Below are 15,164 nucleotides of genomic sequence, written 5' to 3' on the forward strand. Positions count from 1 at the left end.
AGGGTCTAGGGTCTAGGGTCTAGGGTCTAGGGTCTAGGGTCTAGGGTCTAGGGTCTAGGGTCTAGGGTCTAGGGTCTAGGGTCTAGGGTCTAGGGTCTAGGGTCTAGGGTCTAGGGTCTAGGGTCTAGGGTCTAGGGTCTAGGGTCTAGGGTCTAGGGTCTAGGGTCTAGGGTCTAGGGTCTAGGGTCTAGGGTCTAGGGTCTAGGGTCTAGGGTCTAGGGTCTAGGGTCTAGGGTCTAGGGTCTAGGGTCTAGGGTCTAGGGTCTAGGGTCTAGGGTCTAGGGTCTAGGGTCTAGGGTCTAGGGTCTAGGGTCTAGGGTCTAGGGTCTAGGGTCTAGGGTCTAGGGTCTAGGGTCTAGGGTCTAGGGTCTAGGGTCTAGGGTCTAGGGTCTAGGGTCTAGGGTCTAGGGTCTAGGGTCTAGGGTCTAGGGTCTAGGGTCTAGGGTCTAGGGTCTAGGGTCTAGGGTCTAGGGTCTAGGGTCTAGGGTCTAGGGTCTAGGGTCTAGGGTCTAGGGTCTAGGGTCTAGGGTCTAGGGTCTAGGGTCTAGGGTCTAGGGTCTAGGGTCTAGGGTCTAGGGTCTAGGGTCTAGGGTCTAGGGTCTAGGGTCTAGGGTCTAGGGTCTAGGGTCTAGGGTCTAGGGTCTAGGGTCTAGGGTCTAGGGTCTAGGGTCTAGGGTCTAGGGTCTAGGGTCTAGGGTCTAGGGTCTAGGGTCTAGGGTCTAGGGTCTAGGGTCTAGGGTCTAGGGTCTAGGGTCTAGGGTCTAGGGTCTAGGGTCTAGGGTCTAGGGTCTAGGGTCTAGGGTCTAGGGTCTAGGGTCTAGGGTCTAGGGTCTAGGGTCTAGGGTCTAGGGTCTAGGGTCTAGGGTCTAGGGTCTAGGGTCTAGGGTCTAGGGTCTAGGGTCTAGGGTCTAGGGTCTAGGGTCTAGGGTCTAGGGTCTAGGGTCTAGGGTCTAGGGTCTAGGGTCTAGGGTCTAGGGTCTAGGGTCTAGGGTCTAGGGTCTAGGGTCTAGGGTCTAGGGTCTAGGGTCTAGGGTCTAGGGTCTAGGGTCTAGGGTCTAGGGTCTAGGGTCTAGGGTCTAGGGTCTAGGGTCTAGGGTCTAGGGTCTAGGGTCTAGGGTCTAGGGTCTAGGGTCTAGGGTCTAGGGTCTAGGGTCTAGGGTCTAGGGTCTAGGGTCTAGGGTCTAGGGTCTAGGGTCTAGGGTCTAGGGTCTAGGGTCTAGGGTCTAGGGTCTAGGGTCTAGGGTCTAGGGTCTAGGGTCTAGGGTCTAGGGTCTAGGGTCTAGGGTCTAGGGTCTAGGGTCTAGGGTCTAGGGTCTAGGGTCTAGGGTCTAGGGTCTAGGGTCTAGGGTCTAGGGTCTAGGGTCTAGGGTCTAGGGTCTAGGGTCTAGGGTCTAGGGTCTAGGGTCTAGGGTCTAGGGTCTAGGGTCTAGGGTCTAGGGTCTAGGGTCTAGGGTCTAGGGTCTAGGGTCTAGGGTCTAGGGTCTAGGGTCTAGGGTCTAGGGTCTAGGGTCTAGGGTCTAGGGTCTAGGGTCTAGGGTCTAGGGTTATTTTTAGTTAATAATATTGACAAATTTTTGAAATGTGAATATTAGAAATTTATTTTAATTAAAAGTAACCTCCCACAGAACCATTTCTCATTCAGGTCTCTTTAACTTTCAACGTACAATTTGATTTATTTGTATTCAAATTAAGTTATTTTTCAAAAATATTATTATTACTTTTACTTTTAAATTGTTGGAAAAATACACGGTTGTTTCACTGAAGTAAAAAATTAATTAATATCTGAAATTGAATACTTGTATATAGTTTTTGAAATCAAATGCATATATTTCTGGTTTTTCTTTAGATTTTTAAAACGGATATTGCTTACACATTCAAGATATCTAATGATAGTAGTGTATTGATGAAAAATAAATAGAAAGGGTTTTTAAACTTATTTATCTTATTTAAGTGACAAGAAATCACTTTACGTATATCCTTGAAGTTTTGAAATATGTTGTACATTTTTTAAATTCTTCTGCCTTTAAGTCCTTAATTATAGGAGTGGATGATAATTGTATGCTTTATCAAGAAGTTAATAAAAATTTTTACTCCTTTGATATGGATTTTGTGGATTAGACCTCACTTGTAGTAGGACCGGCCGGATGATACTTGTATACTTTATCAAAAAGTTAGTAAAAATTATTATTCTTTTTTGTATGGAATTTGTGGATCAGAGGAATTTGATTTAGTTAGATGTTATGTCATCAAATATAACATGGTTCGTGCTCAAGAAATTGTTGTACGATGGGGACTTTATCAAAAAGTTAGTAAAAATTATTATTCTTTTTTGTATGGAATTTGTGGATTAGAGGAATTTGATTTAGTTAGATGTTATGTCATCAAATATAACATCGTTCATGTTCAAGAAATTGTTATATGATGTTGAGTATTTTTTTTAATTTGTTCTTTCAATATTTTATTGCTATGCAGTCATGAAAATGATAGAAAGAAATTTGTTTTCATTATTTTATAGTTATTCAAACACATATAGGTGAACATTTCCTCAATTGCAATTGTTTTTTAAGATATATTTACTATAATTACTCATGTTTAAAATCATGAAAAAAATGTCATTTTTACTTTTTAATTTTGTATATTAGAAGCAAATTACTACTATATGAACATTTTTACTTTTTAATTTTGTATATTAGAAGCAAATTACTACTATATGAACATTTTTACTTTTTAATTTTGTATATTAGAAGCAAATTACTATTATATGAACATTTTTACTTTTTCATTTTGTATATTAGAAGCAAATTACTACTATATGAACATTTTTACTTTTTAATTTTGTATATTAGAAGCAAATTACTACTATATGAACATGGAATAGACTGCGTAAGAAGCAAATTAGAATGAGCGCTTCAACAATGCAAGGAATTGCACAAGAATTATTGTATCTTGACAAAGTAACATACTTCAATAACATACTTCTTGATTTGTGAACATAAATCCAATAATTTTAGACTTTGGAATGACTATAATATTTATCCAACAAGACTCCTTATCAAATAGAACAGAATTCTTGGGACATAGTGAATTTACTAAACTTTGTTACATTTTTATATCAAGGTGTTAAATTTTACTAAATTTTGGTGCATTTTTGTTTGAAATAGTTAGTTAATGGACAGGAAAACACTAGCTTTTTATGATGCTGAATACCCAACAAATCTAATTGGACATGTATGTACAATAAATTATGGTAAATTGACTTTTAGCATTTGACATTATGTGTCTAATTTTTAAGTGAATTACAGGTATGGGAATTATGGAAAGATGACAACTTGTCATCCTTCCATAGTGAATTCACAATCCTAACTGGCATGTTCTGTTTCAAAATTAATAATAAATGTCATTTTATGTAATGTTTGGGACTTCTAGTAAATTACAAGTGAGGAATGACAACACCAAATCATAATAGAGAAATTGAGCCAACAACCTGCTTAGTCAAACATTGGGGAAGTGTAAATCGCCAAACTTAGTCCAAGTTGAATTGACATAGCTGCGAGGTCCATAACTCAGTCAAAGTTGTGTCAATCTAATATATTTTACTTTCAGTTTGTAACCATATATTTGTTGGTTTGTCAAATAATTATATTTTAGTATCTTGTAAATATGAGTCTCCAAGTTTAGAAACTCATTATCAATGTATTGACTTTTCAGATCAGATAAATTATATCTCTATCTCTCTCAAATTTTTCTGCAAATTGTGCAATTACGTCAGCCATGAGGTAAGATTTAAAGAAAGAAAAGAAGCCGTGAAAAAGCAAACTAGAAATAGAAATCAACTCTGCTTAAAGGCATGGGGAAGTAATTTCATATCACCTTTCAAATTATGAAGAAAAGAAACGAGTGGTTCTCTCTTTTATACCAGAAAACTTGTATTACAGTTGCGGCACCTACATAGTTACTTGTTTGAATTAATTGCCAGCAGGGACTGAAGGGCCTTGAGACCTGTACTTGTACCTCATTGAAACTACCAAATAGATAAAGAAGTTGATCAGACTCACTATGGAAAGGAACAAGTAGAACAAATTTAGATGGTTTCTGTTAATATTATTCCCCGCTAACCAGCCTCCACTCCTAGTGATATGTTTGGTGGCTCCATTCACACTTTTTACCACGATGGTACTTGCAAAATAACCAAGTGCCATAGAGGTCCAAAGGAAGCAGGTTGATGTAGACTTAAGCCCTTTTGGTGCCTCTGAATAGAAAAACTGAAGCAGCCCCACATAAGTAAACATGTCAGCTATGCCAAATATAAAGTACTGAAAAGAGAGCCAAAATGTGCTTATTGGCAATGGTGGCATGAGTATTGGCACAGCATCAAGCATGTTGTGGTCTCTGGCCACTCTTTTCCTTTTCACCTCTACAATTGAAGCCACACCCATTGAAATGCAAGAGAGTACAAGACCAACTCCTATTCGCTGCAAGTGAGTAACCCCAGTAGGAACGCCAGTGACTTTTCGCATAACAGGCACAAAAATGCGGTCATAGATAGGAACAATGATGATTAGAAAACAAATTGGGATGATTGGGAGGGATGCAGGTGGGATTTGAAAATTCTTAGTGAAAGTGGTGTCCATGGTGTAGCCTTGTTGGATTGAAAAGGTTTGCAGCTGAGCTAGACAAAGGGTCATTATAATGGTGCAGCCGAATATGGGGATCATGCTAACAACAATTTTGGCATTTTCTACTTGGGTTACCCTACAAAGTTTCCATGGGCTTGGTGGTTTCTCAGATTCTACATCATGTTTTACTTGAATGGCTGCTCTGTCTAAGAACCTGTGAGAAGGTCGAACTTCAGTTTAGAACCAAAATAAATTGAAATTGGAGTGATATTCCATGAACTTTTAGCAGATATACACTTTATATTTGCAAAAGATCAATCTAACACCTTTTAAACCAACCTATCACTTCTATCACTTCTACTACCGAGTTATTATAAGTAATGAGTTGTGACCAAGTGACATGCAATTATGTTAGACTCAAGAGAGGAATTGAACCTGAGAATGTTTCTATGAGGTAGAAACTCTATTTCCTCAGCAGCTTCCTTGTCCTGTTTAATCTCATATAGTTCTGCTGGATCTTCAGGAAGAAGAAGATTCCTATTGCGGATTGCTGCAACGTAAACCTGGAAAATGCATGAGCATATGTTAAAACAAAACAGCTTGGTCAATGCAATACTAAAACTTCAAATTATTTAAATCGTTTAAAATTCAAGTCTCTTCAACAAGAAATGAAGCATGGATTACGTGATACCTGTATGATCTGAACGAAATCATTTGTTCCTTGACGAAGACGAAATCTGTAAAGTGGCAATCCAGCTGCAAAGATAAGGATACCCAAAAGTATGGCTATGGTGCCAATACCAAAGCCCGAAGCCCAGCCCTTGTGGAGTTGCATCCATACGATGAAGGTTAAGCTGACTGCACCACCCAAACAAACAGCCAACAAGAGAGTGTTAAAGAAGGTGGACATTTCCCCTGCTTCTTCGGGATCCGTTTCATCAAACTGGTCTGCACCATGTGATGGCACGGAAGCTTTCACTCCCGCACTTCCAAAAGCCAACAGGTATAGGCCAATGTACAGAAGAGCTTCTTGGCCACCACTGGGTGTTTTGCAGTGAGCAGTTCTATCGTAGATGTTACAAGAGGGTGGCTTAAGGCTGGAATAGTGTGCTTGCGCTGTAAGCAATGCAAGTCCCTACAACCTCATCATAAATGCATATTATAACAATAGTCATAGATTTCTCAGTTACAAACCTATCTTCAACAGTAGAAATTATCATCTATTAATTAACGTTGGGTTTCTGAATTTGGATTCATGGTGAATGTCGTCAACACGGAATTTGGATTGCAAAAGATCAATCTAACAGAACTATCTCCGTTCTATATCTATTTAAGATATTTCACCGAAATTAACTTTTATCGTATATTTTAACACAACATAACATAGTTTTCGTGAAAAAAACTGCAAGAAAAGAATGGGAGGATAAAGGTTTAAAAGAATGGTGAAAATAGTATAGGCCCATATGAAACCCAACCTTTACATCGAATACTTGGAGAAGAGTTTCTTTCAGATTTTATATTTGCATTTTCGTACACGTTTGAGATAAGTCTATAACAATAATATGTTTGCCTAAATAATTTAAATCATTTAGATAATCTTTTAAAATAATTATTTCAAAAATCAACAAAAAAACTTATATTAAAGACCAGGAAAATTAATTTCCAAGAAGAATCAAATTATTCCAAGGGTAATTTTAATCTTCATTTTTTAATTCAATTATTGAAAGTCAGTTATGCATTACCATCATTAGATTAAAAGAAAATGAAATGTAAAAGTAAGGAATAACTCTCTACTCTTGAAAGACTCGATTCATACTCTTGTTAACGTATTTAAATAAAATATTTTTAATTGATTTCAAAATATTGTTGCATATCGCAATGTACTTATACTATATTTTGGTAATATGATTAGATAAATCCTTATTTTAAATTTTAAATAATTAGAAAGTTGGTTTGATTAAAATGGCTTAGTAAAAGATGAATACTTTAATGCCCATTGGCAATTATATTTGGGTGATTTAGTCGATGAAGTTGACTTTATCTATACTAGCCTATCATTATCACGAGTCCTTAAAATTACTAATGTTCTTTTTTTTATTATTATTTTAGTGTGCTTAATCCAGTAGTATGTATACAGATCACTTTGAGTTTTATTTTAGAGGAAATAAATTTGAACCGATTGAAATAAGTTTAAGTTGGATTTAAAGAAAAAAAAATGAACTAAACTAACGAGACAAGAAAAATTGGCTGACTGAATATATTATTAAAATGTGCATAAAATATATGAAAAGTTGAAAATCGCATAAAAATATATAAACTCATCTTTAAAAGTTTATATAAAAATATTGAATCCATAATTTCTGTTGAAGTAAATTTTCTAAGGGTGGACAAATTTATCAAATTTTATCACTTTATAATTAAAGTTTGTTTCCTTGCAAATAATAATATGAATATGATGATATTCACATATATGAATTTGGTTGAGTCGGTTCAATTTGTTGAATGATTCGTCAATTCAGCGATGAACGATGGAAATTTATTACAGAAGGTTGATAAAGGATAAATTGTGTTTGATGAATAAGTGGAAGTGTTGTTGTTGTGAATAGAAATAGGTAGATGTTGAATTAGGAGCTTACGATAAACTCGAAGATGCCAGAAACTAAAACAGATGTGTATCTGCCAATCCATGTGTCAGCAAGGATTGCGACTGGAATAGCGAGTATGTAACCGGTTCCCATGTAGTTGGTCAGCATGTTAGCCGAATCTGGTACACTATAATGCATCATCCCACTGAAGTACGGCACCGAGTTCACTGCCAGAGAAAATGTTCCCAAATTCTCGAAACCAAGCATAGCTGCACCCAAATTCAAATAACTTCATCTCACTGCGCCATTCTTACACACAAAATGAATAAGTAAACCCTTTTTTTGCTTCAATACTGTAATGACATAATGCACCTTAACTTTACTGACTTATTAATACCACTATTCATTACCTAATATCAGCACAGCAGCTCTCATCCCCCCATATTTTAATTTATCAGCTCTTCTTCCTTTCCAATCCACTTTATTTTCATCAACCAGCTTTTCGATATCAACAGCCTCCAAATTTTCCTGCATGATCAAAAATGAAAAAAAGAAAAGAAAAGATAACTATAGAGCCGAGATGCAGAGGTACGAGAACACAGAAAAAATAGGTACCATGGTTATGCAGAGAACTTTTTAGTGAGCGGTTCTGCAGAAAGAGCAGAGCTGGTGAAGAAGATATGCAATGGTGTTTGGAAGATCAGTCTCTCTCTCTATATATACACTCAATTCTATTAATACAAATAAAACAAAATAAAAGTTTCTTAGTGTATCGAAGATAAATGAAGAAAGACAGGTGACTCCTATAAGATACGTAAAGAAGTTTTTCTAGGACTTCTGCCAGCTGGATACTTAACACTTATAAAACTATATTTTTGCTTTAGAATATAAAATACTTCAAGAAAAATTAAATAAAAGATAAAACTATTAATTTTTTTCTGTGTTGAATAGGCATAGTAATATTCAAAGGTTTACATGTAACATTTTTCAATTAAAAATGTCCAGATACCATACTTTCAAAAAATTTAAACGAAATAAAAATATGATAAATGATGTTGTAATAACACAGTTGTAACAGTGACTTGTTTATCATTATTCAAGCTAGGAAAAATATTTTTTAAGACCAAACAAAAAATAATCATGTGGCAATTCATTATAGATAAAATGATCATAAAAAAATAACTTTTATATTTATATAAAAAAAATTGTGAAAGATAATATTAAATAGGTGTAAAACTATTTTAGATGTCAAAATATCGTTGCTTTCAAAATAAAAATAAATATGTACAAAAGTTAACACTATATATCTTTCAAAACTGTGGATAAGCAGTCCTCTAATGTTCACATATTATTATCTTCTTTCAACAGTTTCCAAATTGCGTGGCTGTAAGGGAGCTCTGCCCACCTTTTTAACTTTTCTTGGCTTATAATTTAAAATATAGTAAACAAATTAATACATAATATAAGTATTATCTCAAAAATTTGAATAGATTTGTGATATGATATAAAAAGACAAAGATTGGCTTAAAGAAAATAATAGAGAAATATGTTATAAAAAAGTAAAAAATATTTAAGATTTGATGATGAGGGATGACTGATAAACCTATTTATTTAGACAGAATTGGGTGTCTTTGATTGGCGGCAACATGCTTTGAAGACAAAATTCGCCGATTTTAGAAGTGGAAATTTCGAGGTTTACGGTGTACTTAACTCGCAACAAAGAATCAAAAGGGCGGGTCTTAGGTCGTTATATCCAAAGAATACTAAATAATATCTTACCAATAGTAAGTAATAAATAACTATAACTGATAACTGGACTGGTTCACAACAAATGAGATACATTTTTTTAATTAAAAAACTATATGATATGGAATATACATCGGAATATTATTATATTATTTTTCCAATTATAATATAATTTTGAGTGATAATATACGAGTGCCTTGACAGACATATCATAAAACATAGTTAATATATAATGTTATGTCGATCCCATTTAGATGGTTTCTAAAAAATTTGTAATGGAAAACAATCTGTAGCCTCTTTGGAATATGCTGATATATGAGGTATTGGGCTATTAGCCTTTAAACATTAATTTCCACTTCGACTGCGTAAGCTTACCTAATTCTCACATTGTTTAGCTAAGGAATGAAATTAGGACGAACAGAAATAAGAGAATATAAGAAATATACATCATTTTTATAAATTAAAAATTGTATATTTACTTTACTATATGAGTAGAAGAATAAATGAATTATGTATGAAGACTCTTTTTTTCTCGTTATAGTAAATGTGTTAAATTGGCAAGGTAAAATGGAAGAGGAGTAATAAAAGAAGATGGACCACTTCGAACACGCCCTTTAAGATGGTGTTCAGGTCTTACACAGCTGCAGAAATGTTGAGAATTGAATACGATAGCACAAGCTTATAAATGAGATAAAAAGAAGTTATCCCAAACTAAGATATTCAAAACTGTAATATTTGTAACTATGTACTGTAATATGAATTTGTTTTCAAAATTTTGGAATTTTGGGAGTGTATGGAGAAAATGTGGTGGTACATGATGAAAGAGTCACATTTCTCTCGTTTCTTTTAGTTTGGGTCGCGGGTCCTCCATGGAATTTTTTTTTTAAAAAAAGGCTAGTTGCATCAAAGAACCAGTTTTCTTCTTTTTCTATACGGATAAGCATAAATAATTAATTGAAAAATCAATAAATAAGAGTTAATTAAAATTAAAATGATTTTAGTATTCCGTATGATAATTTCAAAACAGCGTATTAAATTGTTAAAATTTTCTATTTTTAGTTTTTAAAGGATTGTTATATGATTTTAGAAGGATTGTTATATGATTTTAGTATTCCGTATGATAATTTCAAAACAGCGTATTAAATTGTTAAAATTTTCTATTTAAATTGTTAAAATTTTCTATTTTTAAGAAGAAGAAGAATTTACAAGAAGAAGGAGAATTTACAAGAAGAAGAAGAAGAAGAATTTACAAGAAGAAAAAGAATTTACAAGAAGAAGAAGAATTTACAAGAAGAAGAATTTGCAAGAAGAAGAAGAATTTATATCAATATCTAATTTTATTTTTACAACCACATTACCTAAAATTCAGAGTAGTGGAAAATATGTAATTTTATTTTTACAACCACATTACCTAAAATTCAGAGTAGTGGTATAAAATAATTTTATTTATAACTATCTCGTTGGCACTTTTCTATTTATTTTTGCATCATTTAATACCATTTATCACATTTACATTTTTTTTTCTAATTTAAAATTAAAAGTTAGATATTGATGAATGACTTTTTCTTGCTTTTAATTAAGTAGCCAATGAAATGAATCCCTTCGGGGAGAAGGCGTCAGATGCGTCAACTCAGTAACATTAGCGAATAGGGAATCTGAGATCCTTTTCCAACAGCTAGTCTATTTAACCATTACACTACTCACACAAATGTATTTCCGTACCTAATATATTCACATCTTCAAATTTAATTTAATTTAATTAATTATTACTGCAGCACAGAACCAATGACCCGTGATTCCCCTACCGTTTTTACGGTCGAGTCATTATTAAGGATTAGTTTGAACCCAAGGATAAAATGGTAAAAAATAAAAGAAAAGAAACAATAGTAGAAAAAAAAAGAGGTTTTCTGAGTTTAGAAAAAATATGAAAGAAATAATAAATAATTTATTAATAATTTAATTGCTGTAATAAATTAAAAAATATAAAATTATACATAAAGCCTTAATAAAAATATATTAAAAATAATAAATTAAAATATTTTAATAAAATATCAAAATATAATTTATTTTATTTTATTTATTATTAATTATTTATTCTATTATGATATATAACATATATTAATAAAATATTAATAATTAATAAACAGATCGTAAATGTGTCTCTAGTACTACTTTACATAGGTGTGTTTTGTGTTTGTCTCCAGATTAGTTCAAAAACCCAAAAGAAACGAATCATAATCAATTCACAATACAAAATGTAAAAGTTTGTGATGGATTTGGTTAAAACAAATCTTATTATTAGAGTGAAATTTATAATGAATAATTCTAATATAATTCCTATTACTTAAAAAACCATAACATAAAAAGCTAAAGAGTATGATTTCATTTGGACTTCATCAATTGATATCACCTCTGATGTAATTGATGTAACAGAAAAGATTGATTATACATGAATATTCTTATAAAATAAATTTTAAAAATTGTAAAGAATAAGTTTTCTGAAAATGAAAATTAAAGTCGAAATGAATTTTAAATTAAAATAAAAAATTATTATAAAAACTTTAACAAAAATTGTATTTCAGAATAAAAATAGATTAAAATAAATCATCAATATTGAAATAATTTATTTTTGTTTTTTAATATAGAAATATATGTGAAAAAAATATTAAATTAAATTTCACTGATTTTTTTAATGTTTTTATGTTTGTTAGTCATTTTGTTATGATATATTTAATCACTATTTATTATATTTTATTTAACTCTTGTCCATTAACTTCCTTATTTAATTGAATATACGATTCTTATTTATAAGTAAAAATTAATAAAATTAAAATATTTATAACAGGTGGCTTTTTTGCTTCAGAAGTTTCAACTTTCTTCATGCTTTTTTTCCACACACCTGCCCTTAAGTACGGAAAAGGTGTTTCTAAAACCATAACTTTCTTTTTTATGCCTTTAAATAGAGTGAGTGTTTCACTTCTCCTTCATCGACCACTGCATTCCTCCTCTGTTCGCTTCAATTCCCCTGCTCGTCCCTCAGAAATTGAAAATAAGTTCTTCTTTTCCATGGCAACCAGAAAAGACAAAGCCATAGGCATTGACTTGGGAACCACCTATAGCTGCGTGGCAGTGTGGCAACACAACCGCGTCGAGGTGATTCCCAACGACCAAGGCAACCGCACCACCCCTTCCTATGTTGCCTTCAACGACACTCAAAGGTTGTTGGGTGATGCTGCCATGAACCAGCGTTGCATGAATCCGCAAAACACTGTCTTCGACACCAAACGTTTGATCGGACGCAGATTCTCCGAGCAGTCCGTTCAGCAAGACATGAAGCTCTGGCCCTTCAAGGTTGTCCCTGGTTCCAGGGACAAGCCCATGATTTCTGTCACATACAGGGATGAAGAGAAGAACCTTGCAGCAGAAGAGATATCTTCCATGGTGCTGTTTAAGATGAAGGAGGTTGCCGAAGCCTATCTGGGTCACGCGGTGAATGATGCGGTGATCACTGTCCCTGCTTATTTCAGCAACGCGCAGAGACAAGCCACTAAGGATGCTGGGAAAATCGCGGGTTTGAACGTGTTGAGGATCATCAACGAGCCAACCGCAGCAGCTATAGCATACGGGTTAGACAAGAAAGGATGGAGAGAGGGTGAGCAGAACGTGCTTGTGTTTGATCTCGGCGGTGGTACTTTTGACGTTTCATTGGTGACAATTGATGAAGGGATGTTTAAGGTTAAGGCCACGGTGGGAGATACTCATTTGGGTGGTGTGGATTTTGATAACAATTTGGTGGACTATCTTGTGAGCATCTTCAAGAGAAGGTACAAAAAGGATATTGCTGAAAACCCCAAATCTCTTGGAAGGTTGAGGTTAGCGTGCGAGAAGGCCAAGAGGATACTCTCTTCGAGCTCTCAAACAACGATAGAGCTTGATTCTTTATGTGGAGGGGTTGATCTACATGCAATTCTAACAAGGGCGTTGTTCGAGGAATTGAACAAGGAGTTGTTTATGAAGTGTATGGAGACAGTGGAGAAGTGCCTTGTTGAGGCAAGGGTTGACAAAAGCAGAGTCCACGAGTTAGTTCTCGTAGGTGGGTCTACTAGAATTCCAAAAGTACAACAACTTCTGAAGGACATGTTCAGCGTAAATGGCAATAAAGAGCTTTGCAAAAGCATTAACCCTGATGAGGCAGTGGCGTACGGTGCGGCGGTGCAGGCCGCGATTTTGGGAGGCGAAGGGGACAAGAAGATTGAGGACTTATTGTTACTCGATGTTATGCCTCTTAGTCTGGGAATTGAAACCGGTGGTGGTGACATGTCGGTGTTGATTCCGAAGAACACCATGATCCCCACCAAGAAAGAGAGCGTATTCTCCACGTTTTCTGATAATCAAACTAGCGTTCTGATTAAAGTTTACGAGGGGGAGGAAGCTAAGACAGAGGATAACTTCCTTCTTGGGAAGTTTGAGCTATCTGGGTTCGCTCCATCGCCAAGGGGGGGTCCACAGATAAATGTTGGGTTTGACGTGGATGTTGATGGCATTGTGGAGGTCACTGCTAAGGATAGGAGCACGGGGTTGAAAAAAAAGATCACGATCACTAACAAGCATGGGAGGTTGAGTTCCGAAGAGATGAGGAGGATGGTGAGAGAAGCAGAGAGGTATAAGGCAGAGGATGAGGAAGCAAAGAAGAAAGTGAAGGCGAAGAACTTGCTGGAGAATTATGCTTTTGAAATGAGGGATCGAGTGAAGAATCTCGAGAAGGTGGTGGGGGCGACCATAGAATGGCTCGACACAAACTCTTTGGCTGAAGCCGATGAGTTTGAGTACAAGATGAAGGAGTTGGAAGAAAGGGTTTTGAAGTTGATGTAATGGTTCTTCTTGGTTGAACCATTTCACTATTGATCGAGTCCGAAGCCATGTAAAATAGTTCTAGCTTTGTTAACTCGATCTAGCAGTTTGTGTAAAATCTAAATTATGCTTTTAAGTTAGTAATTTGTATGGATCAAATGAATGGAATGTTGTTTGTTAATTATTGACCTTTTGCGATGGTTCTTACGGAATGCACTGCTCATAATTCATAATTCATTGTTTCACTTTTTTCATAAGCATGTGTGGTCATGGCATGGCATGTGATGTTGCTAAGTTGAGGTCATTAACTATTTCTCATAATACACAAAATGTAAATTTTTGTATTTTTTAATAAAAAAGAAAATAAAAAAGTATGTAAGAATAATGTCAATGAAAATTATAGGATAATTATAGTTTGGTTTAATGTTTTTAAAAGGTCTCTATTTTTGTTCAAAATTTGAAATAGGTCCCTTTATTTTTTGGCGTCTGAATTAGGTCCTTATTTTTGTTAATTTGATGCAAATAAATCCTTTCCGTTAATTTCATCAAGTGTTAATGAATGTGTGACGTGGCCTGAGTACAGTATTGACACGTGTAAGGCCATATTCAATAATAATCACTGACCAATTAACCTAATTTCTCAGCTAATCCGTGCTCCAAAGTGTAGTTTAGTAACACTCATGAGTCAGTTTGAATAAAAGGGGAATAAAATAATTTAGATTTGTGGAAAATAGGGCTTTAAAATTAATTTTGACTAAATATTTTTTTTTATTACTTCGAATAGGAAAACCTAACGTTCCCGTTAAGTTAATAAAAAATCTTTAACATGCTCTCATGGCTCTTGTTGATGTCAAATAGGGATGTGTATGATCGAAGATGTTTGGATTAAAGTAAAAGCTCAGTCATGTAAAAACAAAACAAAAAGAAATGTCCTTTTCTTGAATCATTGAAAGTTTTTGGTTGTACATCCCATCGATAAAATATTAACTCCTTAGCTAACAAGTAGACAAAGTGGAAAACGGAACCTAAATTTCTAACCTCTTTTCAGTTGTAATACTAGTAGGCTTGTACTTCCCTGGTTGTATTTTAGCGACGACTTTGACGTGAGAAATGCTTTAATTCGAACAAAACTTTTTACACGTGGAACAATTTGTACAGGACAAAAAAACCAAGATATCTTTTAGGAAAATTATTTAAAAAAATCCAAAATTAGTATGAAATGTATTTTTTATTTTACTATTTTAGTTTAGAATTCGATAAAATTTAATAACTACAATATTAAACGAGTATTTTATGTTAATGAAAAATAGTGGAGAAAGACATTTTGTTGCTTAAAATTATTTTTTTAATTAATATACAATGTGTA

The 15,164-nt window shown here is 34.3% G+C and overlaps 2 protein-coding genes across 2 annotated transcripts; one reads left to right on the forward strand and one right to left on the reverse strand.

Moving 5' to 3' along the window:
- Positions 1–3,860: 3,860 nt before the first annotated feature.
- On the reverse strand, positions 3,861–7,930 carry LOC124825978 (protein NRT1/ PTR FAMILY 4.6-like). Its single transcript, XM_047298737.2, has 5 exons — positions 7,612–7,930; positions 7,253–7,470; positions 5,308–5,751; positions 5,052–5,179; positions 3,861–4,830 (listed from the first exon to the last, which is right to left on the reverse strand). The coding sequence occupies exons 1-5, from the start codon at positions 7,733–7,735 to the stop codon at positions 3,966–3,968; spliced, it is 1,779 nt and encodes a 592-aa protein (XP_047154693.1). The 5' UTR covers positions 7,736–7,930; the 3' UTR covers positions 3,861–3,965.
- A 3,968-nt stretch (positions 7,931–11,898) lies between these two features.
- LOC124825919 (heat shock 70 kDa protein-like) lies at positions 11,899–13,982 on the forward strand. Its single transcript, XM_047298663.2, has one exon. It carries the CDS (start codon positions 12,014–12,016, stop codon positions 13,817–13,819), a length of 1,806 nt encoding a protein of 601 aa, XP_047154619.2. The 5' UTR covers positions 11,899–12,013; the 3' UTR covers positions 13,820–13,982.
- Positions 13,983–15,164: the final 1,182 nt, after the last annotated feature.

The sequence above is a fragment of the Vigna umbellata genome, chromosome 5 (assembly GCF_029865625.1).
Source record: "Vigna umbellata cultivar VRB3 chromosome 5, Vumbellata_1.0, whole genome shotgun sequence".
NCBI classification, from domain to species: Eukaryota; Viridiplantae; Streptophyta; class Magnoliopsida; order Fabales; family Fabaceae; genus Vigna; species Vigna umbellata.

Excerpts from the sequence above, each read along its gene's own strand:
- LOC124825978 (XM_047298737.2), bottom strand. The coding sequence starts at position 7,735 with ATGCAGGAAAATTTGGAGGCTGTTGATATCGAAAAGCTGGTTGATGAA. Across the intron at positions 7,471-7,611 it reads AGCTGCTGTGCTGATATTAG|CTATGCTTGGTTTCGAGAAT; the intron begins GTAATGAATAGT and ends ATTTGGGTGCAG. Across the intron at positions 5,752-7,252 it reads CTGGCATCTTCGAGTTTATC|GGACTTGCATTGCTTACAGC; the intron begins GTAAGCTCCTAA and ends ATGAGGTTGTAG.
- LOC124825919 (XM_047298663.2), top strand. The coding sequence starts at position 12,014 with ATGGCAACCAGAAAAGACAAAGCCATAGGCATTGACTTGGGAACCACC.